The following is a 19,736-nucleotide window of genomic DNA, read 5'->3' as shown; positions in this document are numbered from 1 at the left end:
CGCACAGTGCGCCAGCCAGAGGCTTAGGGCCCGCACAGTGCGCCAGCCAGAGGCTTAGGGCCCGCACAGTGGGCCAGCCAGAGGCTTAGGGCCCGCACAGTGCGCCAGCCAGAGGCTTAGGGCCCGCACAGTGGGCCAGCCAGAGGCTTAGGGCCCGCACAGTGCGCCAGCCAGAGGCTTAGGGCCCGCACAGTGGGCCAGCCAGAGGCTTAGGGCCCGCACAGTGGGCCACCCAGAGGCTTAGGGCCCGCACAGTGCGCCAGCCAGAGGCTTAGGGCCCGCACAGTGCGCCAGCCAGAGGCTTAGGGCCCGCACAGTGCGCCAGCCAGAGGCTTAGGGCCCGCACAGTGGGCCAGCCAGAGGCTTAGGGCCCGCACAGTGCGCCAGCCAGAGGCTTAGGGCCCGCACAGTGCGCCAGCCAGAGGCTTAGGGCCCGCACAGTGCGCCAGCCAGAGGCTTAGGGCCCGCACAGGAATATCCCTGAAAAAAGCGCCATCTGTTGCACATAAAAGCAACACACACTGTAATCTCCGAAAGTTCTTCGCCGATTGCTTACAAATTTTGACACAACGTTCCATTCTGTATTCTGTATAAGCCTGTATACTTACTAGATAGATGCCACACCTGTGACAGGTAGAAACTTGCTTTTTTTGAAAAACTATGCCATCTGTTGCACGTAATAGTAACACACGCTATACTAAATATGTTATGATTCCATTTCAATGTTTCCGATTGCACTGATAAATTAAATTTTCAAAAAATTTCGATTTCATTTTGATTAAATTATTTTGTGTGACATTGTGTTGGAATTGAGCTGTGTTGTTTACCATATCATTAATTTTGTAGGTATAGTTCATTTTTTTATTTTTTCACTGTTTTCATTTCGTTTTTTTTAACTTTTTTTTTTATATTTTTCAGTGATGGGAACATCAGATCATTTGATGTTCCCATTTTTCTAATGGTAACATCAGATCATTTGATGTTCCCATTTTTCTGATGGTAACATCAGATCATTTGGGAACGCATTGAACAAGGGAGAGAGGAAATGGTGGGAAGGACGAGGGGACGAGGGAGTGGGGGATGGTGGGGAGGACGAGGGGACGGGGGAGGGGGAGAATGGTGGGAAAGACGGGGGGTCAAGGGGGGGGGGGGTTCTGAGCCACAGCAACGTGTGGCCGGGTACAGCTAGTAGTAAATATAAACAGTAAATACACACACACACACACACACACCGATGCAACACCTCCGTCTTGCGTAAACACAGTTGCCACTTGCACTACACACACACACCTCTTACCAGTGACATTAGTGTGAGAGTAATGTAACTAGCACGAGGGGTCGGGAGGGGCACACCTGCGCCCCCCAACACACCCTAAGCCTCCCTGCCCCCCCACCCCCCCGACACATCCTAGGCCTCCCCAAACGCCCACACAGCCAATACCAGGAAGGGTCACAGTCTCCCAGTAATGTTTGCACCGAGAATTACTGCACTACAATATGTATCTCCAGAGGCACTGGCAGTGAGGGAGACAGAGAGGCAAGTGAGAGAGAGATGCAGACAGGCAGAGAGGCAGAGAGGCACAGAGGCAGAGACACAGTGACGCAGAGAGGCACTGATTGCCAGTGAGGCAAAGAGGCATGAGTGATAAAGAGGGGGGAAGGGGAGCAGAGGGGTGATACGAGAGGCAAGGGGGGAAGCAGCCGTGCCTCACCTCTCTGGCACAGTGCCTCCAGGACACCCATCAACATGGGAAGTGACAGGTGATGAGCTGGCACGGCTTGCAACATGTTCCTGCAATCACAGAATATGCAAGATTTCTCATTGCCTACAGTGCATCACCTGCATTTCCTCATGCGGCCAGCTCCACTCTGAAGAAATATTAGACCCAGGCGACTACCATGAGTCCATGGTCTATACTTCTACCATGTGTCCATGGTCTATACTTCTACCATGTGTCCATGGTCTATACTTCTACCATGTGTCCATGGTCTATACTTCTACCATGAGTCCATGGTCTATACTTCTACCATGTGTCCATGGTCTATACTTCTACCATGTGTCCATGGTCTATACTTCTACCATGTGTCCATGGTCTATACTTCTACCATGTGTCCATGGTCTATACTTCTACCATGAGTCCATGGTCTATACTTCTACCATGTGTCCATGGTCTATACTTCTACCATGTGTCCATGGTCTATACTTCTACCATGTGTCCATGGTCTATACTTCTACCATGTGTCCATGGTCTATACTTCTACCATGAGTCCATGGTCTATACTTCTACCATGTGTCCATGGTCTATACTTCTACCATGAGTCCATGGTCTATACTTCTACCATGTGTCCATGGTCTATACTTCTACCATGTGTCCATGGTCTATACTTCTACCATGAGTCCATGGTCTATACTTCTACCATGTGTCCATGGTCTATACTTCTACCATGTGTCCATGGTCTATACTTCTACCATGAGTCCATGGTCTATACTTCTACCATGTGTCCATGGTCTATACTTCTACCATGAGTCCATGGTCTATACTTCTACCATGTGTCCATGGTCTATACTTCTACCATGTGTCCATGGTCTATACTTCTACCATGTGTCCATGGTCTATACTTCTACCATGAGTCCATGGTCTATACTTCTACCATGTGTCCATGGTCTATACTTCTACCATGTGTCCATGGTCTATACTTCTACCATGAGTCCATGGTCTATACTTCTACCATGTGTCCATGGTCTATACTTCTACCATGAGTCCATGGTCTATACTTCTACCATGAGTCCATGGTTGTGGGCGACATTCATGGTGGTGGTCGCGGGAAGACTGGTAGAAACAAATGAGCTAAAGACAGAAAATGGGTAAAAGAGAGAGCGAGAGGAAAAGGAAAACGGGTTACAGGAGAGCGAGACAAAATAGAAAACGGGTTACAGGAGCGAGACAAAATAGAAAACGGGTTACAGGAGAGCGAGACAAAACAGAAAACGGGTTACAGGAGATTATCTTGAGATTATTTTGAGATGATTTCGGGGCTTTAGTGTCCCCGCGGCCCGGTCCTCGACCAAGCCTCCACCCCCAGGAAGCAGCCCGTGACAGCTGACTAACACCCAGGTACCTATTTTACTGCTAGGTAACAGGGGCATAGGGTGAAAGAAACTCTGCACATTGTTTCTCGCCGGCGCCTGGGATCGAACCCGGGACCACAGGATTACAAGCCCAGTGTGCTGTCCGCTCGGCCGACCGGCTCCGACAGGAGCGAGACAAAATAGAAAACGGGTTACAGGAGAGCGAGACAAAATAGAAAACGGGTTACAAGAGAGCGAGACAAAATAGAAAACGGGTTACAGGAGAGCGAGACAAAATAGAAAACGGGTTACAGGAGAGCGAGACAAAATAGAAAACGGGTTACAGGAGAGCGAGACAAAATAGAAAACGGGTTACAGGAGAGCGAGACAAAATAGAAAACGGGTTACATACGAGAGAAAAAATAAGTCCAGCAGGACAGACAAAAGAGATCTAAAGGGATAAAAAGCATTAGCATGACACAAACAGAATAACTCAGAAAGAAATGAAAGCATGAGAGAAAAGAAAGTAAGAGGGGGAATGAAAAATCAGAATGCCCCGGAGAGGATAATAAAGGGGGACTAAAAGGAAATAAAATTCACGAGGAATATAACAATACCAAAAATACAACTAATTGTAAAGGCTGTGAATATAAAATATGGAACAGAACTGGCAATAAATGTATGACACAGAGAGCGGGAGCCCAAGAGCCTTCGTCCAAGCCAAAGACTTAACAAATCCCGGTCGGATTTGTTAAGTCTCCCAGGCCGACCGGCTGGGAAGCCGGTCGGCCGAGCGGACAGCACACTGGACTTGTGATCCTGTGGTCCCGGGTTCGATCCCGGGCGCCGGCGAGAAACAATGGGCAGAGTTTCTTTCACCCTATGCCCCTGTTAACTAGCAGTAAAATAGGTACCTGGGTGTTAGTCAGCTGTCACGGGCTGCTTCCTGGGGGTGGAGGCCTGGTCGAGGACCGGGCCGCGCGGACACTAAAGCCCCGAAATCATCAAAAATCATCTCAAGAAGAAGATCCCTCTCGTTGTGTTGAGTTTAAAAAAAAGTCTTCGAGAAATAATGCTAAAATCTCACAAGACTGCTCAAGTCATTGTCAAGAATGTCAAGAATCATTGTCAATTGTCAAGAAATTCACCCTAGTGACGTGATGAGTATACACAGGTGGAGATAGGGTGCTCATCAAGTGCTTACTCCCTCACAATCTTCTCTCATCTTCTGAGATCTTCCTTCATCCTTCTGGGCCTTCAGAATCACCTTGTTCAGCTTCTGAGAGCTGCTTCCGCCAGCCTCTAAGACGCCTCTTGAATTATTACCACCTGTTTTATGGCGTATGCTGCCCTCCACCCACTACAGTTACCTCGAACTACTCACGCTTCACGTTCTTCACTTGTCCTCCTCCCCCCCCCTTCTTCTATGTCGTATCTGCCGTGTTAAATAATTGTTCTTCCTACGCCAACTCCTCAACTTCAACTAATATCAACACAATAGATAATGGTTGAACAGATAATGGTTCAATATATATATATATATATAATGGTTCAACACATAATGGTGCCACAGGCAATACAATCACTTAGACTGGACGGTAGAGCGACAGTCTCGCTTGATGCTGGTCGGCGTTCAATCCCCGACCGTCCAAGTGGTTGGGCACCATTCCTTCCCTCCGTCCCATCCCAAATCCTTATCCTGACCCCTTCCCAGTGCTATATAGTCGTGATGGCTTGGCACTTTCCCCTGATAGTTCCTTCACCCTACAATGGCAGAAAATAGACAAAAGTGGCAGACAAAATCCAAACGGTGTAACAATAAACAGGAAAACATAATAAAAAGGACGATGCATGCAGAAACAAATGCAGCTGAGGCGGCTTCATTCCGGAAACAGTGCAACTGAACGATCATTTATGCCAAGGTGAACGAAACAATGGAGCTGACCAAACGGAAAAAAAAGATAAGATTTGCGAGAAAATGGAAGGGTTGACGGATTGAGCAACAACAGAACTGAGGAGGAGGAAGGAAGCAACAGTGGAACACACACACACACACACACACACACACACACACACACACACACACACACACACACACACACACACACACACGGTCCGAGAGCTAGAGCTCGATCGTGCAGGCACAAGTAGGTCAGTACACAAACACACACCAAGTTCTATCCCCTAATTTAAGGAGACTCAAAGTTGGAGAGTTATTTGTTGCCTTAAGCCCCCGGAGGTGGGGCTGAGGGCCCCCGGAGGTGGGGCTGAGGGCCCCCGGAGGTGGGGCTGAGGGCCCCCGGAGGTGGGGCTGAGGGCCCCCGGAGGTGGGGCTGAGGGCCCCCGGAGGTGGGGCTGAGGGCCCCCGGAGGTGGGGCTGAGGGCCCCCGGAGGTGGGGCTGAGGGCCCCCGGAGGTGGGGCTGAGGGCCCCCGGAGGTGGGGCTGAGGGCCCCCGGAGGTGGGGCTGAGGGCCCCCGGAGGTGGGGCTGAGGGCCCCCGGAGGTGGGGCTGAGGGCCCCCGGAGGTGGGGCTGAGGGCCCCCGGAGGTGGGGCTGAGGGCCCCCGGAGGTGGGGCTGAGGGCCCCCGGAGGTGGGGCTGAGGGCCCCCGGAGGTGGGGCAGAGGGCCCCCAGAGGTGGGGCTGAGGGCCCCCGGAGGTGGGGCTGAGGGCCCCCGGAGGTGGGGCTGAGGGCCCCCGGAGGTGGGGCTGAGGGCCCCCGGAGGTGGGGCTGAGGGCCCCCGGAGGTGGGGCTGAGGGCCCCCGGAAGTGGGGCTGAGGGCCCCCGGAGGTGGGGCCGAGGGCCCCCGGAGGTGGGGCCGAGAGCCCCCGGAGGTGGGGCTGAGGGCCCCCGGAGGTAGGGTAGAGGCCCCCCGGAGGTGGGGCTGAGGGCCCCCGGAGGTGGGGCTGAGGGCCCCCGGAGGTGGCGCTGAGGGCCCCCGGATGTGGGGCTGAGGGTCCCCGGAGGTGGCGCTGAGGGCCCCCGGAGGTGGGGCTGAGGGCCCCCGGAGGTAGGGTAGAGGTCCCCCGGAGGTGGGGCTGAGGGCCCCCGGAGGCGGGGCAGAGGGCCCCCAGAGGTGGGGCTGAGGGCCCCCGGAGGTGGGGCTGAGGGCCCCCGGAGGTGGGGCTGAGGGCCCCCGGAGGTGGGGCTGAGGGCCCCCGGAGGTGGGGCTGAGGGCCCCCGGAGGTGGGGCTGAGGGCCCCCGGAGGTAGGGTAGAGGTCCCCCGGAGGTGGGGCTGAGGGCCCCCGGAGGTGGGGCTGAGGGCCCCCGGAGGTGGGGCTGAGGGCCCCCGGAGGTGTGGTTGAGGGCCCCCTGAGGTGGGGCTGAGGGCCCCCGGAGGTGGGGCCCTCTGACAAAGGGCAAAGGGACAAACTAAGGAAACAAGGCTGCCGAAAAACACATTAGAAAGTATACTTGAGCAGTGGTTGACGGATGTTAACTCAATGATGGTGGAGGCCAAGGCAGTATTTTCAAAGCGTTATGTGACAAAGAGTGCTGGGACGTGCGTGCGTGCTTGTACACACCTTGTTGTGCTTGCGGGGTTGAGGTTCAGCTCTTTGGTCCCACCTCTCAACCGTCAATCAACTGGTGTACAGGTTCCTGAGCCAACTGGGCTCTATCATATCTACACTTGAAACTGTGTATGGAGTCAGCCTCCACCACATCACTGCCTAATGCATTCCATCTGTTAACTACTCTGACACTGAAAAAGTTCTTTCTAACGTCTCTGTGGCTCATGTGGGTACTCAGTCTCCACCTGTGGCTCATGTGGGTACTCAGTCTCCACCTGTGGCTCATGTGGGTACTCAAGTCTCCACCTGTGGCTCATGTGGGTACTCAAGTCTCCACCTGTGGCTCATGTGGGTACTCAGTCTCAACCTGTGACTCATGTGGGTACTCAGTCTCAACCTGTGGCTCATGTGGGTACTCAGTCTCCACCTGTGGCTCATGTGGGTACTCAGTCTCCACCTGTGGCTCATGTGGGTACTCAGTCTCAACCTGTGGCTCATGTGGGTACTCAGTCTCAACCTGTGGCTCATGTGGGTACTCAGTCTCCACCTGTGTCCCCTTGTTCGCGTCCCGCCAGTGTTGTATAGTTTCCTATGTCCACCTATTAAATCCCCCTGAGAATCTGTGTGTGTGTGTGTGTGTGTGTGTGTGTGTGTGTGTGTGTGTGTGTGTGTGTGTGTGTGTGTGTGTGTGTGTGTGTGTGTGTGTGTAAGCGTGCGTGCGTGCGTGCGTACACGAGAACACACTATAGAGGGCGCCCCTAACACATGGTACCAACACAGTCAAGGTCGCCACACGGACGCATTAGAGAACAATGAATGTTTTAGGATAATTCAGGTTAAAGAGGTAAAAAAGAGAGGAGGGGGAGGAAGATAATAGGGGAGGGGAGTTGGGGAGAGGAGAGAGGAGGAAGAAGAGAGAATGGGATGCGAGGGAAGGAAAGAACGATGAGAGAGAAGTAGAGGATAGTGGAGAGAAACGCCACGAGAAGAAAGCGTAAGAATTAGTGGGCAGAATAGGAGAAGGGAAGGAAGAAGAAGAGTGGGAGAAGAGAGAGAGGGAGAGGAGGAAGGAGCAGGAGGAGACGACAAGAGGGAAAACAAATGACGTTTCCTTAAGAACTTCATTCACCCCCACCTGGTGACCAGGAGTGTGTACCACCACACACACTGTACCATTCACCCCCACCTGGTGACCAGGAGTGTGTACCACCACACACACTGTACCATTCACCCCCACCTGGTGACCAGGAGTGTGTACCACCACACGCACTGTACCATTCACCCCCACCTGGTGACCAGGAGTGTGTACCACCACACACACTGTACCATTCACCCCCACCTGGTGACCAGGAGTGTGTACCACCACACGCACTGTACCATTCACCCCCACCTGGTGACCAGGAGTGTGTACCACCACACACACTGTACCATTCACCCCCACCTGGTGACCAGGAGTGTGTACCACCACACACACTGTACCATTCACCCCCACCTGGTGACCAGGAGTGTGTACCACCACACACACTGTACCATTCACCCCCACCTGGTGACCAGGAGTGTGTACCACCACACGCACTGTACCATTCACCCCCACCTGGTGACCAGGAGTGTGTACCACCACACACACTGTACCATTCACCCCCACCTGGTGACCAGGAGTGTGTACCACCACACACACTGTACCATTCACCCCCACCTGGTGACCAGGGCTGTGTACCACCACACACTGTACCATTCACCCCCACCTGGTGACCAGGAGTGTGTACCACCACACACACTGTACCATTCACCCACCTGGTGACCAGGAGTGTGTACCACCACACACACTGTACCATTCACCCCCACCTGGTGACCAGGAGTGTGTACCACCACACACACTGTACCATTCACCCCCACCTGGTGACCAGGACTGTGTACCACCACACACACTGTACCATTCACCCCCACCTGGTGACCAGGAGTGTGTACCACCACACACACTGTACCATTCACCCCCACCTGGTGACCAGGAGTGTGTACCACCACACACACTGTACCATTCACCCCCACCTGGTGACCAGGGCTGTGTACCACCACACACTGTACCATTCACCCCCACCTGGTGACCAGGAGTGTGTACCACCACACACACTGTACCATTCACCCACCTGGTGACCAGGAGTGTGTACCACCACACACACTGTACCATTCACCCCCACCTGGTGACCAGGAGTGTGTACCACCACACACACTGTACCATTCACCCCCACCTGGTGACCAGGACTGTGTACCACCACACACACTGTACCATTCACCCCCACCTGGTGACCAGGACTGTGTACCACCACACACACTGTACCATTCACCCCCACCTGGTGACCAGGACTGTGTACCACCACACACACTGTACCATTCACCCCCACCTGGTGACCAGGAGTGTGTACCACCACACACACTGTACCATTCACCCCCACCTGGTGACCAGGAGTGTGTACCACCACACACACTGTACCATTCACCCCCACCTGGTGACCAGGAGTGTGTACCACCACACGCACTGTACCATTCACCCACCTGGTGACCAGGAGTGTGTACCACCACACACACTGTACCATTCACCCCCACCTGGTGACCAGGAGTGTGTACCACCACACACACTGTATCATTCACCCCCACCTGGTGACCAGGACTGTGTACCACCACACACTACCATTCACCCCCACCTGGTGACCAGGACTGTGTACCACCACACACTGTACCATTCACCCCCACCTGGTGACCAGGAGTGTGTACCACCACACACACTGTACCATTCACCCCCACCTGGTGACCAGGACTGTGTACCACCACACACACTGTACCATTCACCCCCACCTGGTGACCAGGACTGTGTACCACCACACACACTGTACCATTCACCCCCACCTGGTGACCAGGAGTGTGTACCACCACACACACTGTACCATTCACCCCCACCTGGTGACCAGGACTGTGTACCACCACACACTGTACCATTCACCCCCACCTGGTGACCAGGACTGTGTACCACCACACACTGTACCATTCACCCCCACCTGGTGACCAGGAGTGTGTACCACCACACACACTGTACCATTCACCCCCACCTGGTGACCAGGACTGTGTACCACCACACACACTGTACCATTCACCCCCACCTGGTGACCAGGACTGTGTACCACCACACACACTGTACCATTCACCCCCACCTGGTGACCAGGACTGAGTACCACCACACACACTGTACCATTCACCCCCACCTGGTGTCCAAGACTGTGTACACTGTGAGGTACACTGTGAGGTACGGTGAGGTACACTGTGAGGGACACTGTGAGGTACACTATGAGGTACACTGTGAGGTACACTGTGAGGGACACTGTGAGGTACACTATGAGGTACACTGTGAGGTACACTGTGAGGGACACTGTGAGGTACACTGTGAGGTACAGTGAGGTACACTGTGAGGTACACTGTAAGGGACACTGTGAGGTACACTATGAGGTACAGTGAGGTACACTGTGAGGGACACTGTGATACCTGCTTGATGGGGTTCTACTCCCCAAGCCCGGCCCGAGGCCAGGCTTGACTTGTGAGAGTTTGGTCAACCAGGCTGATGCTTGGAGCGGCCCGCAGGCCCACATACCCACCACAGCCCGGTTGGTCCGGCACTCCTTGGAGGAAACAATCTAGTTTCCTCTTGAAGAATGTCCACGGTTGTTCCGGCAATATTTCTTATAGTCGTTGGGAGGACGTTGAACAACCGCGGACCTCTGATGTTCATACAGTGTTCTCTGATTGTGCCTATGGCACCTCTGCTGTTCACTGGTTTAATCTTGCATTTTCATCCATATCGTTCACTCCAGTACGTTGTTATTTTACTGTGTAGATTTGGGACCTGGCCCTCCAGTATTTTCCATGTGTATATTATTTGGTATCTCTCTCTCGTCTCCTTTCTAGTGAGAACATTTGGAGAGCTTTGAGACGATCCCAATAATTTAGGTGCTTTATCGTGTCTATGCGTGCCGTATATGTTCTCTGTATTCCCTCTATTTCAGCAATCTCTCCTGCTCAGAAGGGGGAAGTGAGTACTGAGCAGTACTCAAGACGGGACAGCACAAGTGGTTTGAAGAGTACAACCATTGTGATGGGATCCCTGGATTTGAAAGTTCTCATAATCCATCCTATCATTTTTCTGGCTGTCGCAATATTTGCTTGGTTATGCTCCCTAAACGTTACGTCGTCAGAAATCAGTATTCCCAAATCCTTTACATGTTGCTTTTCTACTATGGGCAGATTTGATTGTGTTTTGTACCCTGTATTATGTTTAAGGTCCTCATTTTTGCCGTACCTGAGTACGTGAAATTTATCACTGTTAAACATCATGTTATTTTCTGCTGCCCAATCGAAAAAGTTGTTGATATCTGCTTGTAATTTTTCAGTGTCTTCAGCAGATGTAATTTTCATGCTGATTTTTGTGTCATCTGCAAAGGATGACACGAAGCTGTGACTTGTATTTGAGTCTATATTTGATATGAGAACAAGGAACAGTAGCGGTGCAAGGACTGTATCTTGAGGTACAGAGCTTTTAACTGCGCTTGGACTCGACTTTATTTGATTGACTGTTACTCTTTGTGTTCTGTTCGACAAAAAACTGAGTATCCAGCGTCCTACTTTACCAGTTATTCTCATTGACCTTATTTTGTGTGCTATCACCCCATGGTCACATTTGTCGAATGCCTTTGCAAAGTCTGTGTATACTACATGTGTATTTTGCTTTTCTTCTAGGGCTTCTGTGATTTTGTCATAGTGGTTGAGTAACTGTGACAGACAGGATCTTCCCGCTCTAAATCCATATTGTCCTGGGTTGTGTAGTTCATTATTTTCCATGTAACTAGAAATTTGATTCCTAATCACTCTTTCAAACACTTTTATTATGTGTGATGTTAGTGCAACTGGCCTATAATTTTATGCTAAGGCTTTACTACCCCCCTTATGCATAGGAGCTACATCTGCAGATTTAAGTGCTGCTGGTATCTCCCCTGTATCCAGGCTCTTTCTCCATATTACGCTGAGTGCTCGCGCTACTGGTACTTTACATTTCTTTATGAATATTGAATTCCATGAGTCAGGCCCAGGAGCTGAGTGCATGGGCATATTGTCAATTTCTCTTTCAAAGTATTCCGAGTTTGTGTTAATATCCGTTATATTATCTGCAGCTTGAATGTCATTCATAAAGAAATTGTCTGGGTCATCAACTTTCATGTTGTTTATTGGGAGTTCCCAATTGGCACCTCAGTAGGCAGGCAGGCAGGCAGGCACCACAGTAGGCAGGCAGGCAGGCACCACAGTAGGCAGGCAGGCAGGCAGGCACCACAGTAGGCAGGCAGGCAGGCAGGCACCACAGTAGGCAGGCAGGCAGGCAGGCAGGCACCACAGTAGGCAGGCAGGCAGGCAGGCACCACAGTAGGCAGGCAAGCAGGCAGGCACCACAGTAGGCAGGCAGGCAGGCAGGCACCACAGTAGGCAGGCAGGCACCACAGTAGGCAGGCAAGCAGGCAGGCACCACAGTAGGCAGGCAAGCAGGCAGGCACCACAGTAGGCAGGCAAGCAGGCAGGCACCACAGTAGGCAGGCAAGCAGGCAGGCACCACAGTAGGCAGGCAGGCACCACAGTAGGCAGGCAGGCAGGCACCACAGTAGGCAGGCAAGCAGGCAGGCACCACAGTAGGCAGGCAGGCACCACAGTAGGCAGGCAGGCAAGCAGGCAGGCACCACAGTAGGCAGGCAAGCAGGTAGGCAGGCAGGCAGGCAGGCACCACAGTAGGCAGGCAGGCAGGCAGGCACCACAGTAGGCAGGCAAGCAGGCAGGCACCACAGTAGGCAGGCAGGCAGGCAGGCAGGCACCACAGTAGGCAGGCAGGCAAGCAGGCAGGCACCACAGTAGGCAGGCAAGCAGGCAGGCACCACAGTAGGCAGGCAGGCAGGCACCACAGTAGGCAGGCAAGCAGGCAGGCACCACAGTAGGCAGGCAAGCAGGCAGGCACCACAGTAGGCAGGCAGGCACCACAGTAGGCAGGCAAGCAGGCAGGCACCACAGTAGGCAGGCAAGCAGGCAGGCACCACAGTAGGCAGGCAGGCAGGCAGGCAGGCACCACAGTAGGCAGGCAGGCACCACAGTAGGCAGGCAGGCAGGCACCACAGTAGGCAGGCAGGCAGGCACCACAGTAGGCAGGCAGGCAGGCACCACAGTAGGCAGGCAGGCAAGCAGGCAGGCACCACAGTAGGCAGGCAAGCAGGCAGGCACCACAGTTGGCAGGCAGGCACCACAGTAGGCAGGCAGGCACCACAGTAGGCAGGCAGGCAGGCACCACAGTAGGCAGGCAGGCAGGCAGGCAGGCACCACAGTTGGCAGGCAGGCAGGCAGGCAGGCACCACAGTAGGCAGGCAGGCAGGCAGGCAGGCAGGCAGGCAGGCAGGCACCACAGTAGGCAGGCAGGCAGGCAGGCAGGCAGGCAGGCACCACAGTAGGCAGGCAGGCAGGCACCACAGTAGGCAGGCAGGCAAGCAGGCAGGCACCACAGTAGGCAGGCAAGCAGGCAGGCACCACAGTTGGCAGGCAGGCACCACAGTAGGCAGGCAGGCACCACAGTAGGCAAGCAGGCAGGCACCACAGTAGGCAGGCAGGCAGGCAGGCACCACAGTAGGCAGGCAGGCAGGCAGGCAGGCACCACAGTTGGCAGGCAGGCAGGCAGGCAGGCACCACAGTAGGCAGGCAGGCAGGCAGGCAGGCAGGCAGGCACCACAGTAGGCAGGCAGGCAAGCAGGCAGGCACCACAGTAGGCAGGCAGGCACCACAGTAGGCAGGCAGGCAGGCAGGCAGGCACCACAGTTGGCAGGCAGGCAGGCAGGCACCACAGTAGGCAGGCAGGCAAGCAGGCAGGCACCACAGTAGGCAGGCAAGCAGGCAGGCACTACAGCAGGCACCGAAGTAGGCAGGCAGGCACCACAGTAGGCAGGCAGGCAGGCACCACAGTAGGCAGGCAGGCACCACAGTAGGCAGGCAGGCAGGCAAGCAGGCAGGCACCACAGCAGGCAGGCAGGCAGGCAGGGAACGAGGAGGAGCGACCAACCGCTGGCCTACTGACAGGTGATCGATGAGTGAGAGGTACAAACTTTAAAGATGACATTATGGGCTATTTTCATGCGTCACGGGTGTATGCACGCGCACACACGCACGCGCACACACGCACACACACACACGCACACACACACACAATCAATCTTGTTGATTGACGGTTGAGAGGCGGGACCAAAGAGCCAGAGCTCAACCCCCGCAAGCACAACTAGGTGAGTACACACACACACACACACACACACACACACACACACACACACACACACACTCACACACACACACGCGCACTCACACACACGCACTCACACACACACACACACACACACACACACACACACACACACACACACACACACACGCACGCACACGCTCACACAAACATTTCTGTCATTACTGTCAGTCAGTTCTCACCCAACAGACTCAGGTACCTGAGAGTTACCCGTCTGTTGTGGTTTGCATCGTGAGCAAGCTCAGTTGTTATTGTAGGACTTTGATAACCCTAACAGACTTCCCGTTTCGGATAATGAGGAAACAGAACGTAGTTCTCCCAGGTTCTTGCTGGTGGCATCATGCACCCATTTATCACACTGGTAGTGGTGCAAGTGTTAACCTATTGCATGCAACCTCTATTTATGTCTCGATTTATTGGTTTCTATTTATTTCGGGTTGTGTTGGGTTCTAACGTTTTCGTGAGATGTTTCTTTGGCCTTCTCAAGTGACTTTCCCATCTTGTCTTTATTTGTCTCTGAAGAGCGCCCTTGCTTGCAGTTGTGTCTCCGAAGAGCACCTCGCTTGCGGTTGTCTCCGAAGAGCGCCCCACTTGGGGATGTGTCTCCGAAGAGCGCCCCGCTTGGGGATGTGTCTCCGAAGAGCGCCCCGCTTGGGGATGTGTCTCCGAAGAGCGCCTCGCTTGGGGATGTGTCTCCGAAGAGCGCCTCGCTTGCGGTTGTCTCCGAAGAGCGCCCCGCTTGCGGTTGTCTCCGAAGAGCGCCCCGCTTGCGGTTGTCTCCGAAGAGCGCCCCGCTTGCAGTTGTCTCCGAAGAGCGCCCCCGCTTGGGGATGTGTCTCCGAAGAGCGCCTCGCTTGCGGTTGTCTCCGAAGAGCGCCCCGCTTGCGGTTGTCTCCGAAGAGCGCCCCCGCTTGGGGATGTGTCTCCGAAGAGCGCCTCGCTTGCGGTTGTCTTCGAAGAGCGCCCCGCTTGGGGATGTGTCTCCGAAGAGCGCCTCGCTTGCGGTTGTCTCCGAAGAGCGCCCCGCTTGCAGTTGTCTCCGAAGAGCGCCCCGCTTGCGGTTGTCTCCGAAGAGCGCCCCGCCTGGGGTTTAGTCTCCGAAGAGCACCCCACCTGTGGTTGAGTCTTTGAAGAGCGCCCCGTCTGCGGTTGTGTCTTTGAAGAGCGCCCCGCCTGCGGTCGAGTCTCCAAAGAGCGCGCCGTCTGCGGTCGAGTCTTCGAAGAGCGCCCTGCCTGCGGTCGAGTCTTCGAAGAGCGCCTTGCCTGCGGTCGAGTCTTTGAAGAGCGCCCCGCCTGTGGTCGAGTCTCCAAAGAGCGCCCTGCCTGCAGTCAAGTCTCCAAAGAGCGCCGCGCCTGTGGTCGAGTCTTCGAAGAGCGCCCCGGCTGCGGTCGAGTCTTCGAAGAGCGCTCTGCCTGCAGTCGAGTCTTCGAAGAGCGCCCCGCCTGTGGTCGAGTCTTCGAAGAGCACCCCATTTGCGGTTGTGTCTTCGAAGAGCACCCCATTTGCTGTTGTGTCTCCGAAGAGCACCCCACTTGCGGTTGTGTCTCTGAAGAGCACCCCACTTGCGGTTGTGTCTCTGAAGAGCACCCCACTTGCGGTTGTGTCTCCGAAGAGCGCCCCGCCTACGGTTGTGTCTCCGAAGAGCACCCCACTTGCGGTTGTGTCTCTGAAGAGCACCCCACTTGCGGTTGTGTCTCTGAAGAGCACCCCACTTGCGGTTGTGTCTCTGAAGAGCACCCCACTTGCGGTTGTGTCTCTGAAGAGCACCCCACTTGCGGTTGTGTCTCTGAAGAGCACCCCGCCTGCGGTTGTGTCTGCAAAGAGCACCCCATTTCCGGTTGTGTCTTCGAAGAGCGCCCCACCTGCGGTTGTGTCTCCAAAGAGCACCCCACTTGTGGCTGTGTCTCCTATGAGCGCCCCGCTTGTGGTAGAGTCTCTGAAGAGCGCCTTGCTTGCAGTTGAGTCTCCAAAGAGCGCCCCGCTTGCAGTTGTCTCCATAGTGCCCCGCTTGTGGGGGTGTCTGAAGAGCGCCCCGCTTGTGGGGGTGTCTGAAGAGCGCCCCGCTTGTGGGGATGTCTGAAGAGCGCCCCGCTTGTGGGGATGTCTGAAGTGCGCCCCGCTTTTGGGAGTGTCTGAAGAGCGCCCCGCTTGTGGGGGTGTCTGAAGAGCGCCCCGCTTATGGGGGTGTCTGAAGAGCGCACCGCTTGTGGGGGTGTCTGAAGAGCGCCCCGCTTGTGGGGGTGTCTGAAGAGCGCCCCGCTTGTGGGGGTGTCTGAAGAGCACCCCGCTTGTGGGGGTGTCTGAAGAGTGCCCTGCTTGCGGTTGTGTCTCCGAAGAATGTCTCGCTTGCGGTTGTCTCCGAAGAGCGCCCCGCTTGGGGTTGAGTCTCCGAAGGGCGCCCTGCTTGGGGTTGAGTCTCCAAAGAGCGCCCCGCTTGGGGTTGTGTCTCCGAAGAGCGCCCCGCTTGGGGTTGTGTCTCCAAAGAGCGCCCCGCTTGGGTTTGTCTCCGAAGAGCGCCCCGCCTGCAGTTGTCTCCGAAGAGCACCCTGTTTGGGGTTGTGTCTCCAAAGAGCGCCCCGCCTGCGGTTGAGTCTCCGAAGAGCGCCCCGCCTGCAGTTGAGTCTCCAAAGAGCGCCCCGCTTGTGGTTGAGTCTCTGAAGAGCGCCCCGCCTGCAGTTGAGTCTCTGAAGAGCGCCCCGCCTGCAGTTGAGTCTCCAAAGAGCGCCCCGCTTGTGGTTGAGTCTCTGAAGAGCGTCCCACCTGCGGTTGAGTCTCCGAAGAGCACCCCGCTTGTGGTTGAGTCTCCGAAGAGCGCCCCGCTTGTGGTTGAATCTCTGAAGAGCGCCCCGCCTGCAGTTGAGTCTCCGAAGAGCACCACGCTTGGGGTTGAGTTTCCGAAGTGCGCCCCGCCTGCGGTTGAGTCTCCGAAGAGCGCCCCGCCTGCGGTTGAGTCTCCGGAGAGCGCCCCGCCTGCTGTTGAGGAGTCTCCGAAGAGCCCCCCGCTTGCGGTTGAGTCTCCGAAGAGCGCCCCGCCTGCAGTTGAGTCTCCGAAGAGCGCCTCGCCTGCGGTTGAGCCTCCGAAGAGCGCCTCGCCTGCGGTTGAGTCTCCGAAGAGCGCCCCGCCTGCGGTTGAGTCTCCGAAGAGCGTCACGCCTGCGGTTGAGTCTCCGAAGAGCGCCCCACCTGCGGTTGAGTCTCCGAAGAGCGCCCCGCCTGCGGTTGAGTCTCCGAAGAGCGCCTCGCCTGCGGTTGAGTCTCCGAAGAGCGCCCCACCTGCGGTTGAGTCTCCGAAGAGCGCCCCACCTGCGGTTGAGTCTCCGAAGAGCACCCCGCCTGCAGTTGAGTCTCCGAAGAGCGCCTCGCCTGCGGTTGAGTCTCCGAAGAGCACCCCACCTGCGGTTGAGTCTCCGAAGAGCACCCCACCTGCGGTTGAGTCTCCAAAGAGCACCCCACCTGCGGTTGAGTCTCCGAAGAGCACCCCACCTGCGGTTGAGTCTCCGAAGAGCACCCCGCCTGCGGTTGAGTCTCTGCAGAGCGCCCCACCTGTGGTTGAGTCTCCGAAGAGCGCCTCGCCTGCGGTTGAGTCTCCGAAGAGCGTCCCGCCTGCGGTTGAGTCTCCGAAGAGTGCCCCACCTGCGGTTGAGTCTCCGAAGAGCGCCTCGCCTGCGGTTGAGTCTCCTAAGAGTGTCCCGCCTGCGGTTGAGTCTCCAAAGAGTGTCCCGCCTGCGGTTGAGTCTCCGAAGAGCGCCTCGCCTGTGGTTGAGTCTCCGAAGAACGTCCCGCCTGCGGTTGAGTCTCCGAAGAGCGTCGCGCCTGCGGTTGAATCTCCGAAGAGCACCCCGCCTGCGGTTGAGTCTCCGAAGAGCGTCCCGCCTGCGGTTGAGTCTCTGAAGAGCGCCCCGCCTGCGGTTGAGTCTCCGAAGAGCGCCTCGCATGCGGTTGAGTCTCCGAAGAGCGTCCCGCCTGCAGTCGAGTCTCCGAAGAGCGTCCCGCCTGCAGTTGAGTCTCCGAAGAGCGTCCCGCCTGTGGTTGAGTCTCCGAAGAGCGTCGCGCCTGCGGTTGTGTCTCCGAAGAGCGCCCTGCCTGCGGTTGAGTCTCCGAAGAGCGTCCCGCCTGCGGTTGAGTCTCTGAAGAGCGCCCTGCCTGCGGTTGAGTCTCCGAAGAGCGTCCCGCCTGCGGTTGAGTCTCCGAAGAGCATCGCGCCTGCGGTTGAGTCTCCGAAGAGCGCCTCGCCTGTGGTCGAGTCTCCGAAGAGCGTCCCGCCTGCGGTTGAGTCTCCGAAGAGCGTCTCGCCTGCGGTTGAGTCTCCGAAGAGCACCCTGCCTGCGGTTGAGTCTCCGAAGAGCACCCCGCCTGCGGTTGAGTCTCCGAAGAGCGTCCCGCCTGCGGTTGAGTCTCTGTAGAGCGCCCCGCCTGCGGTTGAGTCTCCGAAGAGCGCCTCGCATGCGGTTGAGTCTCCGAAGAGCGTCCCGCCTGCAGTTGAGTCTCCGAAGAGCATCCCGCCTGTGGTTGAGTCTCCGAAGAGCGTCGCGCCTGCGGTTGTGTCTCCGAAAAGCGCCTCGCCTGCAATTGAGTCTCCAAAGAGTGTCCCGCCTGCGGTTGAGTCTCCGAAGAGCGCCTCGCCTGTGGTTGAGTCTCCGAAGAGCGTCCCGCCTGCGGTTGAGTCTCCGAAGAGCGTCGTGCCTGCGGTTGAGTCTCCGAAGAGCACCCCGCCTGCGGTTGAGTCTCCGAAGAGTGTCCCGCCTGCGGTTGAGTCTCTGAAGAGCGCCCCGCCTGCGGTTGAGTCTCCGAAGAGCGCCTCGCATGCGGTTGAGTTTCCGAAGAGCGTCCCGCCTGCAGTTGAGTCTCCGAAGAGCGTCCCGCCTGTGGTTGAGTCTCCGAAGAGCGTCGTTCCTGCGGCTGTCTCCGAAGAGCGCCCCGCCTGCGGTTGAGTCTCCGAAGAGCGTCCCGCCTGTGGTTGAGTCTCCGAAGAGCGCCCCGCCTGCGGTTGAGTCTCCGAAGAGCGCCCCGCCTGCGGATGAGTCTCCGAAGAGCGTCCCGCCTGTGGTTGAGTCTCCGAAGAGCGTCCCGCCTGTGGTTGAGTCTCCGAAGAGCGTCCCGCCTGTGGTTGAGTCTCCGAAGAGCGTCGTTCCTGCGGCTGTCTCCGAAGAGCGCCCCGCCTGCGGATGAGTCTCCGAAGAGCATCGCGCCTGTGGTTGAGTCTCCGAAGAGCGTCCCGCCTGTGGTTGAGTCTCCGAAGAGCGCCCCGCCTGCGGTTGAGTCTCCGAAGAGCGCCCCGCCTGCGGTTGAGTCTCCGAAGAGCGCCCCGCCTGCGGTTGTGTCCAGGTCTCTGACACCCCTAGATTCTTCCTCCTCCTCCCTCTCTCTCTCTCTCTCTTTCTCTCTCACTTTACCTAGTCTCCGCTTCCATCTCGTCCTTCGTGTCTTCCTCTAACTCCTAGTCATCGTATTTGTGTTTCCTCAGTTTCTTTGTCGTTGTCAACTTCTTCTTGGTTCTCAGTAAACTGGAAACTCCTTCCTATCTCCTTCTAGTTTATTTCCTTCCAACCACTTCCTTCTCGCTTACTACACCTTCACTAACACCCCCCCCAACCCCCAAAAAAGGGGTTCCCATTCTCTGCTGATTTAGAAACTCTCTTTCCTCTTCCTGTTGTTGTTGTTGTTAAAGATTCGCTACTTGGAACAAAAAGTTCCTAGTAGCACGGGCTATGGTGAGCCCGTAGACCTTCCTCTTCCTGTTGTTGGTCCTCTCTCCCTCCTGTTCCCCTTCCCACTTTATCCATAACCTTTTAC

The 19,736-nt window shown here is 56.0% G+C and overlaps 4 protein-coding genes across 4 annotated transcripts in view; 1 reads left to right on the top strand and 3 right to left on the bottom strand.

Annotated features, from left to right (window-relative positions):
- Window positions 1–19,736, top strand: part of LOC123767553 (CD82 antigen) — a 690,815-nt gene that overhangs the window by 445,786 nt on the left and 225,293 nt on the right. The gene's annotated exons all lie outside the window — the stretch shown is intronic.
- Window positions 1–19,736, bottom strand: part of LOC123767767 (uncharacterized) — a 672,233-nt gene that overhangs the window by 599,344 nt on the left and 53,153 nt on the right. The window lies entirely within an intron of this gene.
- On the bottom strand, window positions 5,223–15,941 carry LOC138355367 (nuclear pore complex protein DDB_G0274915-like). Its single transcript, XM_069310252.1, has 3 exons — window positions 15,056–15,941; window positions 14,397–15,025; window positions 5,223–6,419 (listed from the first exon to the last, which is right to left on the bottom strand). Exons 1-3 carry the CDS (start codon window positions 15,939–15,941, stop codon window positions 5,223–5,225), a joined length of 2,712 nt encoding a protein of 903 aa, XP_069166353.1.
- Window positions 16,120–19,353, bottom strand: LOC123767866 (uncharacterized PE-PGRS family protein PE_PGRS10-like). The gene is made up of 2 exons (XM_069310251.1): window positions 19,337–19,353; window positions 16,120–19,252 (listed from the first exon to the last, which is right to left on the bottom strand). Exons 1-2 carry the CDS (start codon window positions 19,351–19,353, stop codon window positions 16,120–16,122), a joined length of 3,150 nt encoding a protein of 1,049 aa, XP_069166352.1.

The sequence above is a fragment of the Procambarus clarkii genome, chromosome 67 (genome assembly GCF_040958095.1).
Source record: "Procambarus clarkii isolate CNS0578487 chromosome 67, FALCON_Pclarkii_2.0, whole genome shotgun sequence".
NCBI lineage: Eukaryota > Metazoa > Arthropoda > Malacostraca > Decapoda > Cambaridae > Procambarus > Procambarus clarkii.
Note: the sequence above shows the minus strand (reverse complement) of the source record. Positions and strands in the feature narration are given on the sequence as shown.

Bases quoted from the DNA above. Each gene is read 5' to 3' on its own strand.
- LOC138355367 (XM_069310252.1), bottom strand. From the start codon at position 15,941: ATGGAGACAACTGCAAGCGGGGCGCTCTTTGGAGACTCAACTGCAAGC. The intron at 15,026-15,055 runs GTGGGGTGCTCT...ACTAAACCCCAG, and splicing joins CTTCAAAGACTCAACCACAG to GCGGGGCGCTCTTCGGAGAC. The intron at 6,420-14,396 runs GTTAGAACCCAA...GCCCTTTGTCAG, and splicing joins AAGAAACATCTCACGAAAAC to AGGGCCCCACCTCCGGGGGC.